The sequence below is a fragment of the Chenopodium quinoa genome, unplaced genomic scaffold (assembly GCF_001683475.1).
Source record: "Chenopodium quinoa cultivar QQ74 unplaced genomic scaffold, ASM168347v1, whole genome shotgun sequence".
NCBI classification, from domain to species: domain Eukaryota; kingdom Viridiplantae; phylum Streptophyta; class Magnoliopsida; order Caryophyllales; family Amaranthaceae; genus Chenopodium; species Chenopodium quinoa.
Window position 1 is genome coordinate 849677 of NW_018744069.1, and position 24335 is coordinate 874011.

At 39.9% G+C, this 24335-nt stretch overlaps 1 protein-coding gene across 1 annotated transcript; it reads left to right on the forward strand.

Moving 5' to 3' along the window:
• Window positions 1-16689: 16689 nt before the first annotated feature.
• LOC110691160 lies at window positions 16690-17796 on the forward strand. Its single transcript, XM_021868077.1, has 2 exons — window positions 16690-17252; window positions 17328-17796. The coding sequence occupies exons 1-2, from the start codon at window positions 16690-16692 to the stop codon at window positions 17794-17796; spliced, it is 1032 nt and encodes a 343-aa protein (XP_021723769.1).
• Window positions 17797-24335: the final 6539 nt, after the last annotated feature.

Below are 24335 nucleotides of genomic sequence, written 5' to 3' on the forward strand. Positions count from 1 at the left end.
GGCTAAAAGAAATAAAAGTCGTTATCTGTCTAGTTTAGGCGGCAATCATTATTATGATTGATTAACTTAGAAAATATCATACCATTTAAGGTATCAAATTTTCCAAGTTAATCAAATCTCTCTTTTATTGAACTAGACATATGCCGCCCATAGAGCTTTTGAACTAGCGGAAAATAAAGCCTTGATTTCGAAAGGAGTAATTCCTCTTGAAAAAGAAATTACCTCTTCCGAGGGGCTAATGTTTGGGGGTAAAAAATACCCCCTATATGTGGACCAATGTCACCTCGACACGTGTCCGCAAGCTCAGCGATCAATGAGCCAATTAGAGCATGACACCGTAGAAAGGGTTAAAATGGGCTTTAAGCCCACAACCCTAGAAACCGTAAAACAGTTTTGCAGGTGATCGGGCCGTTCGAGTGTTGCATTGCAGATCTGTCTCCCGAGGGACGTACACACCCTCCATTCGGGTACGTATAAAAAACCCCAAAACAGTAAACACTAGGGATATAGGTTCCACATGCAAGCTCAATGATTATGCTAATTGATAGATCACTTAATTGATTCAAACATTACAAGGGACAAACGATAGTTGCAATCAAAGTAATCCAAATGCTATCTCCTATAAGTCAAGCTAGGGTTCACTATGAATGGCTAACAATACATCAAATTCAATCAATTAAAGAAATTATCAAATCAAGGGAACATGTCATTGAAAGTTGCAATGCAATCTAGATTAATCTTATAGGTTGATCACTCCTAGTCTAATTAACCACATGCACAAGTATGTCAGCCGATTTAATTGCAACAATTCAATCAATCAATGATCATCAACTAGAAAAAATCATCAATCAAGCATGCTTCACCTTCTCCCTAACCACTAATCTACTCACTAATCATGGTGAAATTGAAAGACAAAACAAATTTAATCACATACATATTCATTTTAAGCTAAATCAAAAGGAAAATCAATCAATCTACAAATTCCAAACCTAAATCAAACAATCAATCATTAAAGAAAATTGCAATTGAAGTAAATTCAAAGGAAAGAAATCTCACAAACATTCATTGACATGAAGAAGAAATCCAAACTTGATTGAAGCAATGTTGTAATACAATCAAAATCCAAGAATTCCAATCTCTACTTTCTCCCTAACTTCTCCCTAGTTTCTCTCTCTAAAAACTAAGCAAATGAAAGATTATCTAAAAGTTGGCCTTCTAAAGGAATTACAACAGTATTTATAGACAAAGAAGAAAAACTGATCGGCTGCGCCCTCTCCAAGAACATCCCGCGAGAGCGGAGATATGGGTACGGAACACATAACTAACTTCGCCGACAATCTGGGTAAGACCCGCGCCTGCGACGAAGACCCCTGCGCTCGCGGCTAAGGGCGAGGCAGATGCCCTGTTCCCAAGCGTAAACATGGGGCTGCGGTCTGTTCAAAGGGAGCTGTCTCTCCAGAATCTCCGCGCCCGCGGCTAGACCGCGGCTAGGACGGGGAAAGTTCCTACCAAAAATCATCAATTTGTTGCAATTTATCCGCAGCTGCGGCCCTCAGGACCTGCGCCCGCGACAATTGGCAAATGTAGAGCGCTCTCTCCGTGCCCTCTCCAAGGAGCTTGATTCTTCTTTTCTTAGCCCTTTTTGCTCTTCTTGACCCCTTTGCGAAGCCAACTCCTTAAGCACCTACAAAAGTATCCACAGAGAGAAAATAGAAGAGAAAAAGAGCCATATAAAAGGGAAACACAAATAAAACCACATAAAGGAAAGTAAAACACGAAGAAAGAAGAAATAGAGAAAATAAGGGAGAAAAGACCAAAATGATAAAAGAAAACTATGAAAAATAGGGTGAAAACATTCTAAAAGACTACCCTATTAGAGCCATTAATGACACTCATCGAATTCCCCCCCAGCTAGACTTTGGCTCGTCCCGAGCAAAACAAAAGCTAAAAAGGAATAAGAAGGGCTTATTTAGAAAGGAAAACGAGAGAAAAAGAATATACACTACGACTGTTTAACGTATTAATCACGGTTGTTTTTAGCTACAACAAGCCCTTTAAACTCCAAAGTCGCCTAAGAGGACGAATGAGGTCTCGTAAAGGTTTCCTAAGAGCTTAACCCACGACTCTTTGAAATAAAACGAGGCAAAATCATTTAAAAGAAAAGAAGGTAAAACAAAAATTCAAACAAATAGCTCTTCATAAGGACCTTCACAAACGGTCAAATGAAAATGAATGAACACTTTTCTATATGAAATGGGTATGCATGCTTCAAGATATTCACGGTTGATTGAAACATATGGTATGCTAAGCGTCTCAAGATATTAAAGATAATGACGCACAATTCACTTTCATCCCAACCAATCTAACCGCGTTCTCCCAATGGCTTCAAATCTTCCCTTAGTAAGCGTCCCTATGGTTCCTCAAAGGAACCGAATAAAGTAAAATTTAAGGGTTTCTCGACATCTTGACCTTGCATCCCTTTTCCTTAGGCTTTAACTCATAATGCCCTCCCTCGGTATATGACTCAACCACTAGGTCGAAAGGACTTCCCAAAGGTTGTAATGTAAGGGAAAAAGGTTAGGGGTGGCTAAAAATTTAAAATTTGGTGGTACACCTAGGTTATGAAGCAAAGATTGGCCAAACCTCGACACCAAAACCGAGAAGTCACCAAACTAAAACAAACTAACACCCCCAAGCTTATTCAAAGCTATATCCATAAGCATATATACAAAGAGTGTAAACGCTTCTCCCTCAAGCTAAAAGGAAGCATTGTCCTCAATGCTTGAAAAGAGAAAAGAATCACAAAAAAATATTTTTGAATTTTCTCATTTTCAGTCCCTTTTTTATGTTGTTATTTTCATTTCTTTCAAAGAAATTGTCCATGCCTCTTTAACTTAGGACGACTTTTACAATTTTTCATTTATTACGTCCTTGCTTCTTTTTTAACTTTGGACGGATTTTACTTTATTCACTTGCCATTATACAAAATATATACAAAAGACAAGCTTGCTTACAATTAGAACTAATATCCAACTTTATACACCACAAACTCCAAAAATATGACCAATTGCTTCACAAAAACCAAAAATGGAATAAAAAGAAACAAAAGGCTCAAAGTTCTAAAGATGTGGCTAGAAAATAAGGGAAAAGGCTTAAATGGTTAGCAAGAAGGCAAATGTAAACCCAATGAACTAAAAAGAAAGTAAAATCCTAGAAATGAAAAGTTACCACCCCGAAAAGTTCCCTTTGTCCTTCTAAGTTGGTTCGGTCCCGTGTTCGAGAATTATGAGTCAAGATTCAAGATTAGGTATGCAAAGTTCAAGGATCCACGCCGCACAATCAAAATATGATGAAGGCTTGAAAAAGGAAAAACCTCACAAGGTTGTAGCAAAAACTTACTAAAGGCGTCAAATCCACCAAAGGAAGCAACTCTATCTTACCATAATCCAAAAGAATACAGCTTCAAGGCCCCAAAAAGTCTAAACCGCTACCTTAGCATACCTTATCCTAGAGTCAACCGCAAATAATCTCAAAGCATGCATACCGATAAAACATAGGAAAACATACATTCAAAGACAAATTCCGAGTTGTAGAATGTCAAAATATAAGAGCTAAATAAGCAAAAAGACCTCAAAAATGTTTTTTTTTTTTTATTTTGAAAGAAATAAAAGAACTAAAAATGAAAATAAAGAGAGAAAAGCACAAGAATGCAAGAAATCACAAGTAATACCCAATCGTCAAACAAGCGATCATTCGGCAATAACGCCAATGACCCCAAACACGCTAGGTGTTACAAGGCAAACATCCTCGACCATTCAACTCATCCTAAAACTAATCCTAATCTAAGTATCCAAGAAAAGAAAAAGAAGAGAAATAGAAAGATCTCACCGGGTGCCAAAGCTATGCTACATAAAACAAGGCGAAAGAGCACCTTACGAATCGTCAAAATCCAAAGAATAAGCAATAGTGCAAGGTGAGAAATAAAGAACTATATACAAAGAAAATTGTTAGTAAAATAAAAGCAAACAAAAGAATACTTACTGGAGAACTATATACAAATACCTAGAAAATTATCATCATTATCAATGTAGGAAATCCCAAAACATCATCATCAAAAGTAAGACAATATAACCGACAACATACCAACTGGACTACCAAAAGTGAAGCAAGAAAACCTACCAAAACCTTTTCAATCATATCCCCACAAGTCCAAGGTGCCTCCCCCTAAACATACCCTAAAACATCCTTTTTGACACCCCCTCACACAATGGCAACTATAATAGAAGTATCAAAAAGGGGAAATAAACAACCCAAAGGGGACTAATGGCCACAAGGGCTGGCACCACCATCACCCGCATCCCCATCATAAAAGAATCTCGATGGGGGGCTATACGGATCCTAACCACCTGTATAACCGGGTGGCCAACCATAATGACCTTTGAAAAGGTCAAGTTGGGATGCGGTCAACTTGTCATATGGCTTGGGTTGAATGCAAAGCTCGGGGTGAGTGGGATGAACATAGGGGTAGTTGGGATCACCTCTATAGTCACTTCCCCCCAAACCCGGTAGTCATAATGACCGGACTCGTTGGGGAAATTGCGCTTAGGCACATCGAGGTTAGAGACGCCCTTGCCAATAAGGGTACGTAGGGAGGTTGTCACCAAGCCAAGATGGCACGGGCCCTAGTTGGGTCGGCTCATACGGGCAGTTAATCGGAGGAGTGACCTCCCCCTACGTACACTAGAATTGTATAAGGCGCTAGTTTGAAAAGCAAAGTTTTGGTTTCCGGTATACATACCATGCATACTTAATTGCATGCGCTGCATTCGCTCTCTCATGGTTGTCATCTCTCTAAGATAGGGATCTTGTTGGTAGTTAAGTTGTTGTCGATGTTGTCTTCTTTCTTGATGTTGTTGATAGAATTGTTGTTGTTGTTGTTGTTGTGCTTCCTCCTCATCACCATCATCATCATCATCCTCATCCTCCTCCAAACCAACTACTACTTTCCCCCTATCCCTAAGGGGTATCCAAACATTCCTAGCCTCCCTACTAATAGAAGTTGCGACCGGGTTTGGAAGCCAGCAATAGTGCTCATTTCGCACTATCCAAGAATAAACATCGGCATTCCTTGTACTAGTAATGAAGCATAATGTGTTGAGTTGCTTCAAATTTAGTAACATGTCTTCACTCCCTCCAACCGGATTGCAAGACCTCAAAACCTGTCTTGTTTGAAATGAGTAATCAACCTCGTAACAATATCTCAAAAATGGATCTCTCCGGTTTTGACCCCACTAATTATCGCCCTACAACACTCCATAAAAATGTATCCAAAATTAACCCTAGGCCCAAAATCCGACTTGGTGGCCATCCAAAGAACCATAATTTCTTCCCTTGAAAGTTTACCAAGGTCTTGCTTGTTGAATACGGCATAACCAAGGACCCTATGAAGAATCCTAAGGGCTGGGTGAATAAATTTACTAGCAATTGAATTCTTGGAGTCAAAGGTTTTCTTATGAGCAATGGTTCTCCACCAAGCAACCTCATTGTAAGTAGCCGGGTTGAAAAGGAGTGGCTCAAAAATATCTGCATGAGGATTAAACCCAAGGGCTTCATTGAATTCGAAGAGGGTTAAAGTGTGTTTGAGATTGAACAATTGGAAAGAGATGAGAAAATCTGTATCCCCCACCCTATTGTATTCAAATATTGCGAAAAACTCGATGGTGGGTTCCAAATATGTTCTAGGAGAAGTTTTAACAAACTCAGTCAAACGGAGGTTGTGGAGAAGGATGTCAAGGTCGAAATCCATTCCTAAATTGACCATGTCGTCACGATGATAATTTTAGGTTGGTCTAAACTTTTGGGATTTCATTTTATTGTATATGGGAGCTTGTTTAGACCGGTTGTAAAATTTGAGAGGTGGAAGAGGTGGAGGTGGGTTATTATCTTGAGGAGTGGGATTGGGAGGAGGCTGGCTTTGGGAAAATTGGCCTTGAGAATATTGGTCGGGAGATTGGTGAGAACGCTTCTTGCTACTCTTGCTTTTCCTTAAAAAATCCACGATCACTAAATCAAATAGCACCAAATAGCTCAAAGGATCTCACACCAAAAACTTCTTAGCACTAATACTACCACCAATACTTCCACAACACTACCCAATACTACAAAGTACCTGTTTCAAACAAGAAAACAACCAAAATACAAACAACAACCAACAAAATTAACAATCAACACCAAAAGTAAACCCAATTCACTCAAAATCACCATACAATTAACCAAAATCATCATATGCATACTTAACCAAGGTAAATCAAAATCAATGCACAAAATCAATAAGAATTGACAAAAATAGAGCAAGGATTAGGATTATAGCGAAGTTGTAGACACAAAGAAGCACAAGAACACAAAAAACGGACCTAGCACAAATCAAGCTTGAAAGTGCCTCAAGAACCCGAATTTTCCCAAAAAAAAAAAGAAAAACGATCCAAACTTGATGAAAATGGAGAAAAGTAATAGATTAAGGTGAAAATTTGAGTGAAATTAAGGAATTTGATGTAAAATTTATGGGTTTGGGGTTATGGTTTGAGAGGAAGATGAAAGAGAATTAGAGTAAAAGATGAGTGAAAGGAAAAATAAGAGAGGAGAGAGAAAGCGAGGGGAACCGTGCATTATTAACCCCAGCACGCCGCGCCCGCAAAAAGATACCCGCGCCCGCGGGTAGTCCGCGGACAGCCCGCGATAAGTTCCTGGAAGAATTTTGATAAAAATTCTTGAATGACGGTCTTCAGGCTCTCCAAACTACTGTGCCCGCTCCAACTTCGTCGCGACCGCGGCAACAAACTAATTGGTTTTCAATTTTTTTTACCTTATTGATGAGCTGCGCCCTCTCTATTTCACCCGCGACCTCTCTCTTTCACCATTACCCGCGGGGCAACCGTGAGGAGTTCGTGGTCGGAATTCGCACATTTTATCATTATAAATCCCAGAACCCCCGCGACGTCTCTTTGCCCCCGGGGTGTCCTCTCCCCTACTTCACAAACTTTTCTTGTACTCTCCTCATCAATCACCCTAAATCCATAGTTGATAACGGAAAGCAACCTACAAAACAAATAAAAAACAAGATAAATGGTAAAAACAAAAACTAACAAACAAAAATAAAAGAGAGAAATGAAAAGGGAAAAGAAGTTAAGAATATGGGTTTCCTCTCGTAAGCGCTTTTGTTTTACGTTGTTAGCTCGACGATTACCACCCATTCAAGGTGGTTGTCGGAGAAGCAATGTGTGAACAAGGCCAACAAAAGCACCATCAAAATACTGCTTGAGGCGATGGCCATTGACTTTAAACAAAGAAGAAGAATTCATCATTGAAACCTCTACAACACTACTTGGAAAAAACACTCTTGACCAAATAGGGACCGCTCCATCTTGACTAAAGCTTTCCGGGAAATCACTTCATTTTTGAATTGTAGAGAAGAACTTTATCACCAACACAAAAATCTTTCTTCTCAATAAGCTTGTCATATGTTTCCTTGGAACGAGCTTTATACACACTAGCACAATCATAAGCATCAACCCGAAGCTCCTCTAGCTCATGAAGACCAAACCACCTTTTCTCCCCCGCACTTGCCAAGTCAAAATTTTTCTTCTTGATTGCCCACAAAGCATGGTGTTCAATTGCAACCGGGAGATGGCATGACTTGCCATAGATTAGGCGGTATAAAGTGGTACCTATGGGGTCTTCAAAGCCGTTAGATAGGCCCAAAGAGAATCATCTAATTTTTTCGACCAATCCTTTCGATTTCTCGCAATCGTCTTTTCAAGGATGAGCTTGATTTGACGATTAGAGACTTCCACTTGACCGCTCGATTGGGGAAGATATGGGAGGCAAAATCTTTGATGGAATCCATGCTTCCTCAACATATTTTGAAAGGCATGGTGAATTAAATGAGAACTGTTGTCGCTTATCACCGCCTTTGGTACCCTAAATCATGGAAAGATTATTTTCTTAAACAACTTCATAACCATCTTATGGTCGTTAGTTGGGGAGGCAATGGCCTCGACCCACTTAGACACGTAGTCGACCGCCACAAGGATAAATTAATTTCCGAAAGATGAGGGAAATGGCCCATAAAGTCAATACCCCATACATCAAACACCTCTAACTCGAGTATGGGTTGTTGAGGCATTTCGTTTCTCTTGGAGATGTTCCCAACTCTTTGACATTGGTCACGTCTTTACAAATCCCCATGAGTCCCTAGAGAGATGAGGCCACCAAAAACCGCATTGAAGGAACTTAATGGCGGTCTTGGAAACACCCATGTGGCCCCCACTTTGATCCGAATGGCACATTTTCAAAACACTAGGCACCTCTTCATTTGGCACACAAAGTCTAAGTAAGCCATCGACCCCTCGCTTGTATAAGATGGGATCATCCCACACATAATGACTTGCCTCTCTCTTGAGCTTCTTTCTTTTGTTCTTAGAAAAGGAAGGAGGAAACTCACCACATGTAAGAAAATTCACCAAATCGGCAAACCGTGGGAGCTCCTTTGCTTCAATAGCATACAACAAGTCATCAAGCATCCTATCCTCAATTGAAGAACCATCATCATGAATTTGAGAATCATCTAGACGAGAAAGATGGTCCACCACAACATTCTCCGCTCCTCTTTTATCCCTAATCTCAATGTCGAAGGTTTAGAGCTCAAGAACCCATCAGATCAACCTTGGCTTGGATTCTTTCTTGGCAAAAAGATATTTGAGAGTCGGATGATCCGTGTAGACTATGGTTTTTAAACCAAATAGATAACAATGAAACTTCTCAAAAGCATGAACTATAGCCAAGAATTCCTTCTCCGTTGTAATGTAATTCCGTTGAGCTCCATTGAGAGTCTTGGATATATAATAGATCACATGAAGCTTCTTGTCCTCTCTTTGACCCAAGACACCTCTTATTGCCGAATCACTTGTATCACACATACATCAACTCAAATGGTAAATCCCATCTTGGAGATTAAACAATAGGAGTATAGATTAGAGCTTTCTTCAACTTATTGAATGCCTCCAAACACTTATCATCAAATACAAACTCGACATTTTTTTGAAGAAGATCATTGAGGGGCTTTACAATGAGCGAGAAATCCTTGATGAATCTTATATAAAATCCGGCATACCCTAAAAAAGATCTCACTCCTTTTACATTAACCGGAGGTGGAAGCTTTTCAATGACTTTAATTTTAGCTTTATCCACCTCTATCCCCTTGTGAGAGATCTTGTGGCCAAGGACAATGCCTTACTCAACAATGACATGACATTTCTCCCAACAAAAGACCAAGTTCACCTTCTCACACCTTGCAAGACAATTTTTAAGATTTTCAAGGCATGCCTCAAATGAAACACTTCCTACGGAGAAGTCATCCATAAAAACCACCATCTCCTCTTCCAACATATCTCCAAATATGATCATCAAGCATATTTGAAATGTCGCGGGAGCATTGCAAATGCCAAATGGCATTCTCTTATAGGCAAATGCACCATATGGACAAGTGAAGGTTGTTTTCTCATGGTCATCCGGGTGGATAGGGATTTGGAAAAATCCCGAATAACCATCAAGAAAGAAATAGAACGTGTGCCTTGTTAGTCTCTCAAGCATTTGATCAATAAAAGGAAGAGGGAAATTATCTTTCTTTGTGTATGTGTTTAGACGTCTATAGTCTATACACATCCTCCATCCCGTGACCGTCCTTGTTGGAATGAGCTCACCTTTTTCATTCTCAACGACGGTCATACCTCCCTTCTTTGTGACAACGTGAACAAGAGAAACCTACCTAGAATTAGAAATGGGGAATATGATTCCCGAATCCAAAAGTTTGGTGATCTCCTTCCTCACTACCTCTCCCATTTGGGGATGTAGCTTACATTGCCTCTCAATGGATGGTAGAGTACCCTCCTCAAGAGTTATGTGATGTGTACATAAAGCGGGCCTTACACCTTTGAGGTCATCAATGGTATAACCAAAAGCACCTTGACGCTTCCTCAAAACATCACACAACTTTGGAGTCTGGTGCTCACTCAAAGAAGAGCTAACAATCACGGGAAAAGTGGAGTTGGGTCCCAAAAATACATACCTAAGGTGTGATGGAAGAGGTTTGAGCTCAACCATTGGTAAACCTTTACTTCCTTTGAAGTGGCAGCTTGCAAAGCTTCTTGACTTGAAATATTCATGCACATATGCTCATCCACATCCTCGATGCTTCCAGTTAGTAAATCCTCATACATTTCCTTTTCCTTGATAGGATCACCTATATTATCCTTGTTCAATAAGAAATTCTCCAAAGGATCATTAGAAGTGAGAAAGTGCTCATGCATGGAAGACACAACAACATCAAGAGAATCAATCAACATGCAATTTTCTAAAGAAGAACATGAATACTTCATGCTTTCATTCAAGTCAAATTCAATGACCTCTTCTCCTACCTTGAGTGAAATTTTTGCACTCTTTACATCAATTATGGCACCCGAGATAGCAAGAAAAGGTATAACAAGAATAATATGAATGTTAGCATCTTCATCCATTTCAAGAACCACAAAATTCACCGGAATTACAAACTTCCCTACTCTCAAAGGAACATCCTCCACCTTACCGTTAGGAATCTTAATTGACCTATCGGACAATTACAAGGTAATTTTGGAAGGCATAAGTTCCCATAACTCAAGTCTTTGATAAACCGAATATGGCATTAGGCTAACACTACCTCCTAACTCACATAAGGCGTTATCAATTTACATCTTGTTAATGGCACAAGGGATAGAGAAGTTTCCGGGTTCTTTCAACTTGGGTGGCATCTTGTTCATTATAATTGCACTACAATTCTCGGTCAAGTTGGCCGTCTCCACAACATCACAAGTCCTCCTACCACTGAAAATGCCTTTGATGAATTTTGCATAGTTGGGCATTTGGGTAACAACTTCGGTAAATGGTAGAGAAAGATGAAGTTGCTTAAGCATGTCAATAAATCTTCCATGTTGTTCATCCAACTTATGTCTCATGAATTTTTTGTGCATATGGAAGCTTGGGTTTCATAATTTCTTTCTCTACTCTCAGCTCTCTAGGTGTCTCAATCACAACCTCACTCAAAGATGCACCATCTCTCTCATCCTCTACCAAGACCTCCTTGGGGACCTCCTTAGTTTCACTCTTCCTAGGAAAACTCTCCTCTAGAACCTTACCACTTCTTGTAATAATAGCATTCACGGGTCTGTTCTTGGGATCTAAGCCTTGGGAAGGTAAACAAGAAGGAATAGCATGGTCTTCCAAAGCATTGGCAAGTTGATAAATTTGGTTTTCAAGCATCTTATTATGTGTCATCATCTCATTGAATTTCTTGTCACTTACGGGCATGTAAGTGTTCAACAACTTTGTTTGATTTTCAATGATTTCCTCCAATTAATCCTAGAGGAAGAGGATTGTGAATAGGAATTATCACCTTGATTCTTTGGAGCAAATCCGGGTAGAGGGCCTCTTTGAGCATTATTTTGGAAATTGTCTCTCCCTTGATTGTTCCAATTACCCTTATTTTGATTTTGACCATAACCTTGATTATGGTTACCACCACCTTGATTAGGATTTCCATAACCTTGGTTTTAACTCCCATAATTTTGGTTTTGGTTTTGATTTTGGCTATTATAACCTTGATTGTTATAGTTACCTCGAGAACCTTGGTTCCCTTAGTTCCTATAACCACCACCTTGGTTATAATTATCAAAACTACCATGGTTTTGGTAATTCCTATTCCATTGACCCTTTTAATTATCAAAACTTTGCACATTATTATTGTTTAACACAAAGTTTACATGTTCACTCTAATTGTTATCAAAATCATCATTACCATCCGAAAAAGCATGAGGGCAATTACAAGCATCATGATCATATGAACCACACACATCACAAAACAAACAACCACTAGGCATGTTACTAGAAGAAGGAGGGGTATGAGAGTTAGAAGGAGTACCTCTCCCATTAAATTGGGATGGAAGACTTGGAGCTTGGGAAGAAGAACTCTCCAATTATTCCTTGATTACTATCACTTCCTTCCCCAAGTTAGTTATTTGTGAGGAGATATTGTTGATTGCATTTAGATAATCAACCGAGTGCACCGAAGAGCTACTCTTGCTACTTGATTCTCTCTCACCATCTTGACAATCTCTATTGTACCTGACAACATCCTCAATGATGTCTACCACCTCTTCTTCCGTCCTATTCATGATGGGACCTCTATCTCCCCCATAAAGGCATGACTTGCCTTAGGGACTTAGGCCTCCATAGAAAATTTGAAAAATTTGATAGGTTGGAATTCCGTGTTAGGACACGTGCTCCTTTTGATACTCCTTATATTTCTCCCACACTTCATATAGGCTCTCACTTGGCTTTTGTTTGAAACCTAGAATTAAAGCTCTTGCCTCCGCCGTTTTCTTTTGTGGATAGAAGCGGGATAGAAATTCTTTTGTAACCACGTCCCATGTCGTTAGAGAATTCGGTTAAAGCTCCTTGTCTAGCCACTCCAAGGCACGCCCAATGAGGGAAAATGGAAAGAGCGTGAGGCGGATGAATTCTTGGGAAAGTCTGTTCACTTTGATAGTATTACACTATTTTTTAAACTCCTTGAGATTATTTAATGGGCTCTCATGCTTTGCCCTACTAAATTTTTGCCTCTCTATCAAAGTGATCATAGCCGGTCTAATTTCAAAATCATTTGCCCGTGTTGTAGGTGGAGCAATTCCTCTCTAAAATCTATATGCACCGGGAATCCCCAATTATTTCAATGCCACTCTCGGATTCTCTCCCATCCTTGCTTGTTCTTCTAGTAATGGCTCTTCCTCACTTGAAATGCTAGATCTCAAAGATTTCCTAGCAACCCTTAATCTTGTAATAGTCCACTCAATCTTCGGATCAAATGGCACTAGTGAATGACCACGTGCTCTATGCATACAACTTCAAAAGAAATGATTAGTAGCACGACTACAAGTGCAGCCTAAAAGTGAAAATCTTTTTGTTTTTTGTTTTTAGAATGAAATAGACTCAACAACTATAACAAAGCACCAATGTCATTCCCCGGCAACGGCGCCATTTTCACAAGAAGAAGACTAGGTCATTATCTAATTCTTTCTTGGTCTAACTAAATTTATAAACACTTAAAAAACCTTATACAAGTATGTGGTAAGTCAACGGTCGAACCCTAAGGAATGAGTAGGAACTATGCAGTAGTCTATTGTCAAGCTAAATCGAAGAATATTAATGTTTGAGGTTGGTAACTAAAACATCAAGAAGATAGACAGATCAAAGAATTCAATCAATATGGTAAACACTAGGGATATAGGTTCCACATGCATGCTCAATGATTATGCTAATTGATAGATCACTCAATTGATTCAAACATTACAAGGGACAAACGATAGTTGCAATCAAATGAATCCAAAGGCTATCTCCAATAAGCTAAGCTAGGGTTCACTATGAATGGCTAACAAGGAGAATCACAATCAAATTCAATCAATTAAAGCAATTATCAAATCAAGGGTTCATGTCATTCAAATTTGCAATGCAATCTAGATTAATCTTATAGGCTGATCACTCCTAGTCTAATTAATCACATGCACAACTATGTCAACCAATTTAATTGCAAAAATTCAATCTATCAATGATCATCAACTAGCAAAAATAATCAATCAAGCATGCTTCTCCTTCTTCCTAGCAACTAATCTACTAACTAATCATGGTGAAATTGAAAGACAAAACAAATTCAATCACAAACATATTCATTTCAACCTAAATCAAAAGGAAAATCAATCAATCAACATATTCTCAAACTTACATCAAAATCCAAATAAAACATTCAAGCATTGAAGAAAATTGCAAATGATGTAAATTCAAAGGAGAGAAATCTCACAAACTTTCATTGATATGAAGAAGAAATCCAAACTTGATTGAAGCAATGTTGTAATACAAATCAAAATCCAATAATTCCAATCTCTACTTTCTCTCTCACAAAACTAGGAAAATGAAAGATTATCTAAAAGTTGGCCTTCAAAAGGAATTACAAGAGTATTTATAGACAAAGAAGAAAAACTGATCGGCTGTGCCCTCTCCAAGAACATCCCGCGGGCGCGGAGAAATTGGTACAGAACCCATAACTAACTCGGCGGGAAATCTAGGCAAGACCCGCGCCCGCGTCAAAGACCCTCGCTCCCGCGGCTAAGGGCGCGACACATGCCCTGCTTCCAATGGTAAACAGGGGGCTGCGGTCTCTCCAAAGGGAGCGGTCTCTCAAGAATCTCCGCGTCATGGCTAGAGCGCGGCTAGGGCGCAAAGAGTTCCTGCCAAAAATCATCAATTTTCTGCATTTTATCCGCGCCCGCAGCCCTCAAGGCCTGCGCCCGCGGCAATTGGAAAATGTAGAGCGCCCTTTTCGTGCCCTCTCTAAGGACCTTGATTCTTCTTTGCTTATCCCTTTTTTCTCTTCTTGACTCCTTTGCGAAGCCAACTCCTTAAGCACCAACAAAAGTAACCAAAGAGAGAATAGAAGAGAAAAAGAGTCGTATAAAAGGGAAACACGAAGAAAACCACATAAAGGAAAGTAAAACACGATGAAAGAAGAAATAGAGAAACTAAAGGAGAAAAGACCGAAATGATAAAAGAAAACTATGAAAAATAGGATGAAAACGTCTTAAAAGACTACCCTCTGAGTGCCATAAATGACACTCATCAATATCTTTTTGTTTTAGTTGAGCTGGGTACCATGCGGCAGTCATTGATTAGGACATGTGTTATCATCTTATTAGACCATGTGGAGAGGGTAATATTTTTACCCTAAACATACACAGAATAATTGTATCATTTTTGTCTTATAGACCCTTTTCATATAATAGACCCTTATAAGCCAAAGATTGACCCATCCTTAAAAAAACTCTTAAAAATTAACATAAAACTTTAATATAATCTCTTACCCAAATAGACCATGGATTTGTTTTGTCACTATGTTCTAAATATATAGCTCATAAATCTTTTTTTGACTGTACTCCTCAACCAAATAGGGACTCTTGGATTTGGAAAAAAGAATCATTAAATTAATCCCCTCCTATTTCAAGGCCATATATGGAAAGTTTATAATGGTACTACTGTACTAGTGCTCTATTTCGCTTTGATACTTGGTGCGCTTCTAGGTTTTATTACTATGCTTAATTTGGACATTTCGAATATTTAAAAGCTGGATTTGACTATTGATCATTTGTTTTGAAAATTAAAAAATGTGACAATTCTTCCTTGTCTCTTTTATGTGCCATCTAATATAGTCCTTCTTATTGGCGGGATCCTACTTCCCTCTTCTGTTATTCAAGATGTGCCTTGCTAAGTTGCTAGGGTTTCTCTAACACGCACTTGCGATTTAACAGTCAAATCAGCTTTTTAGGTTGCTTATCTTATCTTTTCGTGTACTAAACATTTGTCCTTGCAAAAACTTGTTACCTTGGTGCACTCTAGGCTCGTCGTTCGTGTGGAGTTTAGTTAATTAGGTGGACCCTTGATTAATTAATCACATTGTTCTTACTTAATTAATTAGGTGGATTAGGAAAGAATATGTACAATTTTTTGGGCCGTATTAATATACAACCCAGTATACGTAGGGAACCAATCCAAGATCAAAGAATTGCGCAAAATAGACAAAACGACTTGATTGGAACACACAAGAAAAGCAGGATCAAGAGTATCAATCAAGAAGATACTTGCCAAGAATACACCTACAGAACAGGGAACAGAATAAATGAAGAAGATCCCCAATATTTCGAATATATTCTGAATATCTATGTAACCCTAGGAATCCCTAGGTATAAAAAGGAAGAGTTAGACATTATAACATTCACGTACGCTCGCACATAATTCAATATAAGCTGTTACTCTACTTCTATCTACAGATCTGTGTCCCTGCTGAACAAGGAGGCCTGTCCTTATTCAGTATTGTATCTCTGAACTCAATCTCTTTGATCTTATCGAACACTTATTGCTACTTATTAGTTATTTAATGCTTTATTATCATTCTTAATTGCTTTGTATATTATTGGTGGAATGATTGTTATTACCCCTCAAAACCTAGCAGATTCTTAGATGTCCCAGCTGAGATTTGCCTAAACAATTTGGCGCCCACCGTGGGGCTGATAATCAATTAACCTACCAATTCATCAAAATCCGAGACAATCACCATGAGTGGACAACCAGTACCCTTTACCATTGCCGAAATCAATGAATGAATGAACGCATTCCATCAAACCATAGACCAACAGAAAAACCAAATCGAAACATTGTTGGCCCAAAAGGTCCAAACCGAAGCCAAACTCACCAGCTTAACCAAACAAAATGAAGCCTTCCGTAGCCAAATACAATCACTTGCATCGAAAACCGTTAACACCAGAAAAAGCACCGAAAGTATAGCCATGCAGCTTGATATGTCTGGAACCTTCCACACCCCTAACGGGGAAAATGATCTAACAACAAGGAAATTCCCCTAGAACTAGATTCTCTGGATGCAGGAACTCTCAAGAAAGATAGACAAGAAGGAACTGAGCAGGGAAAAATAGAGAAGGTGGTTAAGGAATACCTAAAGGCATTTGAGGCCAAGATCGCAAAATCCCTGGAGTGTCAAAGCCCATGGAAGAAGAGGCAGCGGATGGATATATAAAGTCTCCTTTCTCAGAAGAGATCGCCATGGTAGAAGTGCCAAAGAGGTTTAGCACGCCCAACATGACTATGTACGACGGAACAGCAGACCCTGATGAGCACGTGTCCCTCTACAAGCAGAAGATTATGACAAGCTCAATCCCTAGAGATATCAGAGAGGCTATCATGTGCAAAGGCTTTGGAGCCACATTGTCAGGTCCAGCCCTAACTTGGTTCATTAATTTAGATAATTGGACAATTCGATCTTTTGCAGGAATGGTGAATCTATTCAAGATTCAATTTGCTAGTAGTAGAAAAATCGAAAAGCATTCCTCAGATCTGTACCGTGTTGTGCAAAGACACAGAGAATCCTTGAGAGACTATCTTAACAGGTTCAACAGGGAGAAGATTGGGATACACAAATGCGATGTTCCTACAACAATGGAAGCATTCAGAAGAGGGTTGCTAGACCATAGTGAGCTCTACAAAGAGTTGACCAAATATCCCTGCACGACCTTCGAGGACGTACAAGCCAAAGCTATGGCTCACGTCAGGTTTGAAGAAGATGTCTACGCAAGAAAGACCCCGGAGCCAGATCGCTAGTCAAGAAGGAACAACAATTTTCCCAGGAGAGACCATCGATTCAAACTGTATCAGCGCTCCCGCTTTGATGAAGGATCAATCAATGCTGTTAAAGAAGAATTCTCAGACTGGAGGGAAGATCCTGAACTCCCACCTAAATTGTTTCAGTATTGTGTTAATGTTAACCCTGCAGGAGTAATTAGGACCCTGAACAAGATGGGAGACACCGTGCAGTGGCCTAGAAAGAGTGACAGACCTGGAGAAAAGAAAGATCCGTCAAGATGGTACGATTTCCATTCAGATATTGGCCATACAACCGATGAATGTGTCGCGCTCTTCAAAGAGGTTGCTTACCAGCTGAAGAAAGGATATCTCAAAGAACTTCTGTCAGATAGATCCAAAGCTCCGGGGAAGGAAAGAGAATCAAAGCAAGGAGGCCCCCCACCTCCTCAGCCAATCGTCAAAACCATTTGTTTCATATCAGGAGGGTCAGAAATATACGGCTTAACATATTAAGCAGCGAAGCGGCATGCGAAGGAAAGCAATAAAGATCAGCCCGACTGAAGGGAAAAATCAAAAGAGGACATTTCCATCATGTTTGAAGAGAGCGATGCAATAGAAGGTCATCATGATGGTCTAGTGATTTCACTCCCAGTTGGAAATTGTATGATCAAGCGAATCCTTGTTGATAATGGAAGCTCTGCAAACATCATCATGCTTGATACCCTGAAACATATGAACATCAACGAGAAGAACATCATCAATAAGTCAACAATGCTAGTAGGATTCAGCGGGGAAACCAAGAAAACAAGTGGAGAAATAACATTAGCCACCTATGCGAAAGGAGTCAACTTACAAGTCAAGTTCCTGGTGATTGACACTTTGTCATCATAAAATATAATCCTAGGCAGAACATGGATACATAAGATGAAGGCCATCCCCTCCACATACCATCAAATCATCAAATTCCCTACCAGGTGGAGTATCCAAGAAATCAGAGGAGATCCTAAGGAAGCCAAGGAATGTTACAAGATTGCACTAAAAGCAACATCTACAGAAAAGAGTTCAGCATAGCAATCAAAGGGTCAGTTGGGCCAAGAGAAATTGAGCATATTAGAAGAACAAGAAGCCACGGAAGTCCAGTTGAACCCTAACCATCCAGATTAAAAGGTCAGAATAGGATCAGAATTTAATTCACATCTTCGTAAGCAAATTTATGAGTTATTGGAAGAAGAAAAAGATGCGTTCGCTTGGACCCATGAAGACATGAAAGGCATCTCCCCAGATGTGATCACTCACAAACTGAACGTAGACCCAATGCATACACCAGTAAAGCAAAAGTGAAGGAAATTTGCGCCAGAAAGGAACAAGATCATCAATGAGGAAATTCAAAAACTATTGAAGACAGGGAAGATCAGAGAGGTGAAGTACCCAGAATGGCTCGCTAACGTGGTGGTAGTAAGAAAAAAGAACGGAAAATGGCGAATCTATATTGACTTCTTAGATATTAACAAGGCATGCCCAAAGGACCCGTTCCCTTTACCTCACATCGATGCCATGGTTGACGCAACAGCAGGTCACGAGCTGCTATCCTTAAGGGAAGTCATCCAAGAGCTCCAAAAGACCTATTCTTGCAAGAAGGCTAACTTTACCCTTAGACCTAGGAAGAAGGAGTTCAAAGACAAGAGGAAGATGCGCTGCTTCTATTGTGGTAACCCCGGACACTACAAAAGAGAATGCAGCAAGTATCTGGATGATGAGGCGAAAGGAAAAGTAACCTCAACCTCAGGTATCATCTTAAACACTTGAATATAAGCAATTTTAAAAGGTATTAGATATCGGAAAATTGACTCACAATACACTCCTTTTTTAGGAACCAAATGAGCGGTGCTTTTTCATGTGGAAATGAGTACACAAGTAGGATGAAGGTGATCTATCCAAGAAAACTTGTATTCTCATGTTTTGTCTAAAGAAGTAGAACTTATTTAGTTTTGTGCACCAAACTTTTGATGTATTTCCGACGTTGGACGTCGTTTTCATCAACCAAGACTTTTGTTTTGATGTCTTGCATATATTTATGGAATGACACTTTCACGTGTTTTTAGACAAAATGTTTGATACCAATGCAAAGAAAGATAAGACTACACCGTCTAGTCAAACTTACTTGTGGCACTGTCGTCTTGGCCACATTAACATCAAACGCATCAAGAAGCTTCTTCAAGAAGGTATTCTTGACTCATTTGATTTAGAATCCTTTGAGACTTGCGAAGGATGTTTATTAGGCAAGATGATAAAGCAACCATTCTCCAAGTAGGGAGAAAGGGCCGGTGACTTGTTGGGACTAATACACACCGATGTATGTGGGCCAATGAGTACACCCGCAAGGAGTGGTTATCGGTATTTCATAACCTTCACGGACGACTATAGTAGATATGGCTATGTCTATCTAATGTCGCACAAATCTGAATCGTTTAATAAATTTGAGGAATTTCAGAACGAAGTTGAAAACCAGCTCGGCAAGAAAATCAAAGAGCTTCGATCGGATCGAGGTGGCGAATATTTGAGCCAAGAATTCGATGACCATCTGAAAGAACATGGAATACTTTCAGAGTTAACACCTCCAAGAACTCCTTAATGGAATGGAGTATTTGAAAGGAGGAATCAAACCCTGTTAGACATGGTCCGATCGACTATGGGTCTTAGTGAACTTCCAATCTCTTTCTAGGGTCATGCACTTTTAACTGCGGCACTTACACTGAATCGTGCTCCAGCAAAGGCAGTGGAAAAGACTCCATATGAATTATGGACAAATAAACCTCCAAGGTTGTCTTTTCTCAAGATTTGGGGATACGAAGCATATGTCAAGAAACTCATTTATGACAAACTTCATCCGAAATCTGACAAGGTTTACTTTGTGGGCTATCCAAAAGAAACCAAAGGGTATTACTTATACAACAAATCTGAGAACAAAGTGTTTGTTGCTCGTGATGGTGTCTTTTTGGAGAAGGAGCATCTCTCCAAAATGACAAGTGGGAAGAAAATCGAACTCGACAAAGTTTGAGAGGACGAGCAACAAGGACAAGTTTAAAATCAAAGTGCTCACGAAGCATCTGTTGACATTGGTCAAAGTCAAAATATGCAAAGTCAAACCGACAATGCAAATGCTCAGTCCATCACCCTACGTAGGTCTACTCGGCCAAGATCTCAACCTGACAGATATCTCAGTGTTGTATTAACCGAAGATCAGGACATCCTAGTAGTGGATGGAGATGAGCCGGCAACCTACAAGCAAGCTATGACGAGCCCCGACTCTGCAAAATGGCAAGAGGCCATGAAATCCGTAATGGACTCCATGTTTGAAAATCTAGTATGGGACTTAGTTGATTTACCCGTAGGTTACACACCTATCGGATGTAAATGGATTTTCAAGATGAAAAACGACAAAGATGGAAATGTATTCATTTACAAAGCAAGGCTGGTAGTAAAAGGTTACAGGAAAATTCACGGCGTTGATTATGATGAAACCTTTTCTCCAGTAGCTATGATTAAGTCCGTTCGAATTCTTCTAGCGATTGCGGCATATTACAATTATGAAATATGGCAGATGGAGGTCAAAATCGCCTTCCTCAATGGAATTTTGGAAGAAAATGTGTACATGACATAACCTGAAGGTTTTGTCGACCAGAACAATCCTAAGAAGGTATGCAAGTTTTATCAACAATCCAGATGAGTCTTGTGTTTACAAGAAGGTCAGTGGGAGTGACATCGCCTTCTTAGTCTTATATGTCAATGACATTTTGCTCATTGGAAATAGCATTTCGTTGTTAGAGTCTGTAAAGGCTTGGCTTGGGAAATGTTTTTCAATGAAAGACTTGGGAGAGGCTCAGTACATACTAGGCATCAAGATCTATAGGGATAGATCAAAGAGGATGATGGGAATGAGTCAAGTACTTACATCGATAAGGTACTAGCTCGATTCCAAATGGAAGGAGCCAAGAGAGGGCACCAACCCATGTCACATGGCATAACCTTAAGCAAGAAGCAGTGTCCAAAGACACCTGATAAGCGAGAAAGGATGAGTTGTATTCCATATGCTTAGCTTATTGGATCGATCATGTATGCCATGATATGTACGAGGCCGAATGTATCGTATGCCTTGAGTGCTACGAGCCGATACCAATGAAACCCAGGAGAGGCGCATTGGACTGCGGCCAAGAATATTCTGAAGTACCTGAAAAAGAAAAAGGATAAATTCCTGGTCTATGGCGGTAAAGATGAATTTGTTGTTGAGGGATATACCAACGCAAGCTTCCAGACATACAGAGACGACTCCAAGTCACAATCCGGATACATATTTTGTCTTAATGGAGGAGCGTTTAGTTGGAAGAGTGCAAAGCAAAGCACAACCGCTGATTCTACAACTGAAGTCGAGTACTTGGCAGCGTCTGAGGCAGCCAAGGAAGCAGTTTAGATTCGCAAGTTCATTGATGAAATTGGTGTTTTACCCTCCATCAAGGGTCCAATAGACCTCCATTGTGACAACAATGGAGCTATTGCTCAGGCTAGAGAGCCACGAGAACATCAGAAGGTCAAACATGTCAAGAGGCGATTTCACATGATTCAAGAATGGAAGACAGTGGGTGAAATCAGAATTTGCAAAGTGGGAACGGATGACAATGTAGCCGATCCACTTACTAAACCCTTGTCTCAAGTGAAGCACAACAAACACATTGAGGCAATGGGAATCAAGCATGTCGCGAAGTGGCTTTGATTTCCATATTATAGTGTTTTAATTAAATTTTGGACAATGTTAATGTAAAGCACTATGAAGAACCATTCAGTTTTTGGAGTAATTAAAATTTTTCATGTAATTTAATTCACTCCGTCTCTATTTAATTGTGGTTTAGAATTAAATAATGAGTCCATTCGATTTTAATAAATATTCAAAATAGGGTATCAAGTCCATGGCTTGGATAAAGAAACACCTATTAAGTGAACATTGAATATTTTAATCGAAAATTATCCCTAACCAAGGTCATATTTTTGTGGACGATTAATGACCATTAGAGATTAGTGTGTAGTATGATTTATAGCGCCGTTTCTTGTGCTATGAGGATATAAATCATTTGCACAGGTATTGGTTTAGAACCATACTGGATCGACCTATGTGAATACTTTAAGAGATTTAAAATCGTCATAAGTATTTTTCTTATTATTACTATCGGAACTCTTTTCCTTGACCACGAGTAGTGGGAGGTCTCTTGTTTGAGTACTAGTCCGCTTTGGTATCCGCCAAACGTCTGCCGTAACTGGGGGTTATAACGACAGATATCAGGCGGCTAGGTCCTCTTAGTAAGAGAAGCTACATTACAAGACTGGAAATGTCCCCCTACTAACAATAGGGAACATGTCTTGTTGTTTACAAGGCCTCTCGAAGAGCGAGACTATGAAAATGCATGGCCGTGCTCAGATGGATTTTAGAAATCATCTGCTTATTGACAGTCAAACTCGGATTTCGAGAAACACTTCTGGACGTAACAGAGATGACGAGTAATCTTACTCTGTAGTTCATAAAGAGACATGAAGGGACATAGGAAAGGGGTTATACACTAAATACACACTTGTCCGGAAGGACAAGTGGGAGATTGAAAGGAATGGTGTCCTTCGAACAAGTGTATTATTCTGATAGCGGGTTCAGAATTATTAGAAAGCTAATATATTTAGTAAGGTCAAGTGATCGGAATGCTTGGGTAGAGGCCGCTTTCGATCAGTAATATTAATATAATTAATATTATAGCTTAATCTTGACTGAACCCTTTGGGTCACACCCAAGCAAAATATACGAACCGACTCTACGAATTAATTCGGAAGAAATTAATTCATCGCCCGAGTGTTAAATATTTAGACGTCGGTAATTCGAGCTTGGAGCGTCGAAACTGATCGTCGGAAGTTGAGTCAAAAATAATAAAAAGAGTAGACGCGCAAAATAATAATAAATTGACCATATTCCCAAAATACCCTAGCATCGAAATACCCCGAGCATCCGAATGCTAGGGGCAAAAATGTCCAAGCATAGGTGGCTAGCAAGCACACCAAGCCGAGCCTAGCATGGCTGGCTAGGTGCGTGTTAGCGCACCATGCTAGCAGCCACGCATAGTAGCAGCTAGCAGCCGCGTGCACGTGGTGCGTGCAACAGCTAGCTGACGCAAGCTAGGCGTGCTAGCAGCGCACGCACTAGCAGCTAGCAGCAGGCCTGCACAAAATGCATGGCTTCCGCGCACAGCAGCAGCCCGCATCTTGGTGCGGGGCTGGGCTCGGGCTGGGCTCGTGGCTGGGCCATAGGGCCGGTCACTATGGGGAAGCTTGAGGAATATGGGAGCAAGTGGGTAAGGACATGTGGCACAAGGAGAGTATTGAGTGGGGAGCAAGTATGGTCCCCTACTCTCCATCTAGTCCTCACCAACCCATTTCACATGGTAATGCCACTTGTAAATTTATTATTAGTTTGCAATTTTAATTTAATTTAGCTTTAAATTAATTTGTGGAATTTCATGATCCCACATTGATGGGATAGAAATTCCCACTCATACTTTCCTCTATAAATACCAACCTTGGGATTTGGAGTAAAGTGCTTGAGTGGGAGTTAGAAAGAGCATTCCATATTATGGGAAAAACTCTTAAACTCCATTAACACTTGGGTTTTGGTCGGACCTTGCTAACTCCAAGGTAGCGGACCTAAAAAGTCGTGTTCGTCCTTTGTTGGTGGATACCGTTGGAGGCACGGCATTTGCGGTGCTCAAGGCTTTCAAATAAGAGCCCGTTTTGAGAGGGCGAAGCTCGCTTCAAGGGTATGATTCGTTCTTCCTTTTTCTTGTGTTTATTTATTTATGCTTTATGGTTTTATTAATTACGAGTGGTTCCTTGGGTCGGGGTTGTTTCCACGGTGAGTCGGACTCACCAAACCCCAACAATGATGACAGCTTACCTAGAAGTCACAAAGAAGCTCATTAAGGAATTTAAGGAATTCAAGATAGACCAGGTACCCAGAAACTTGA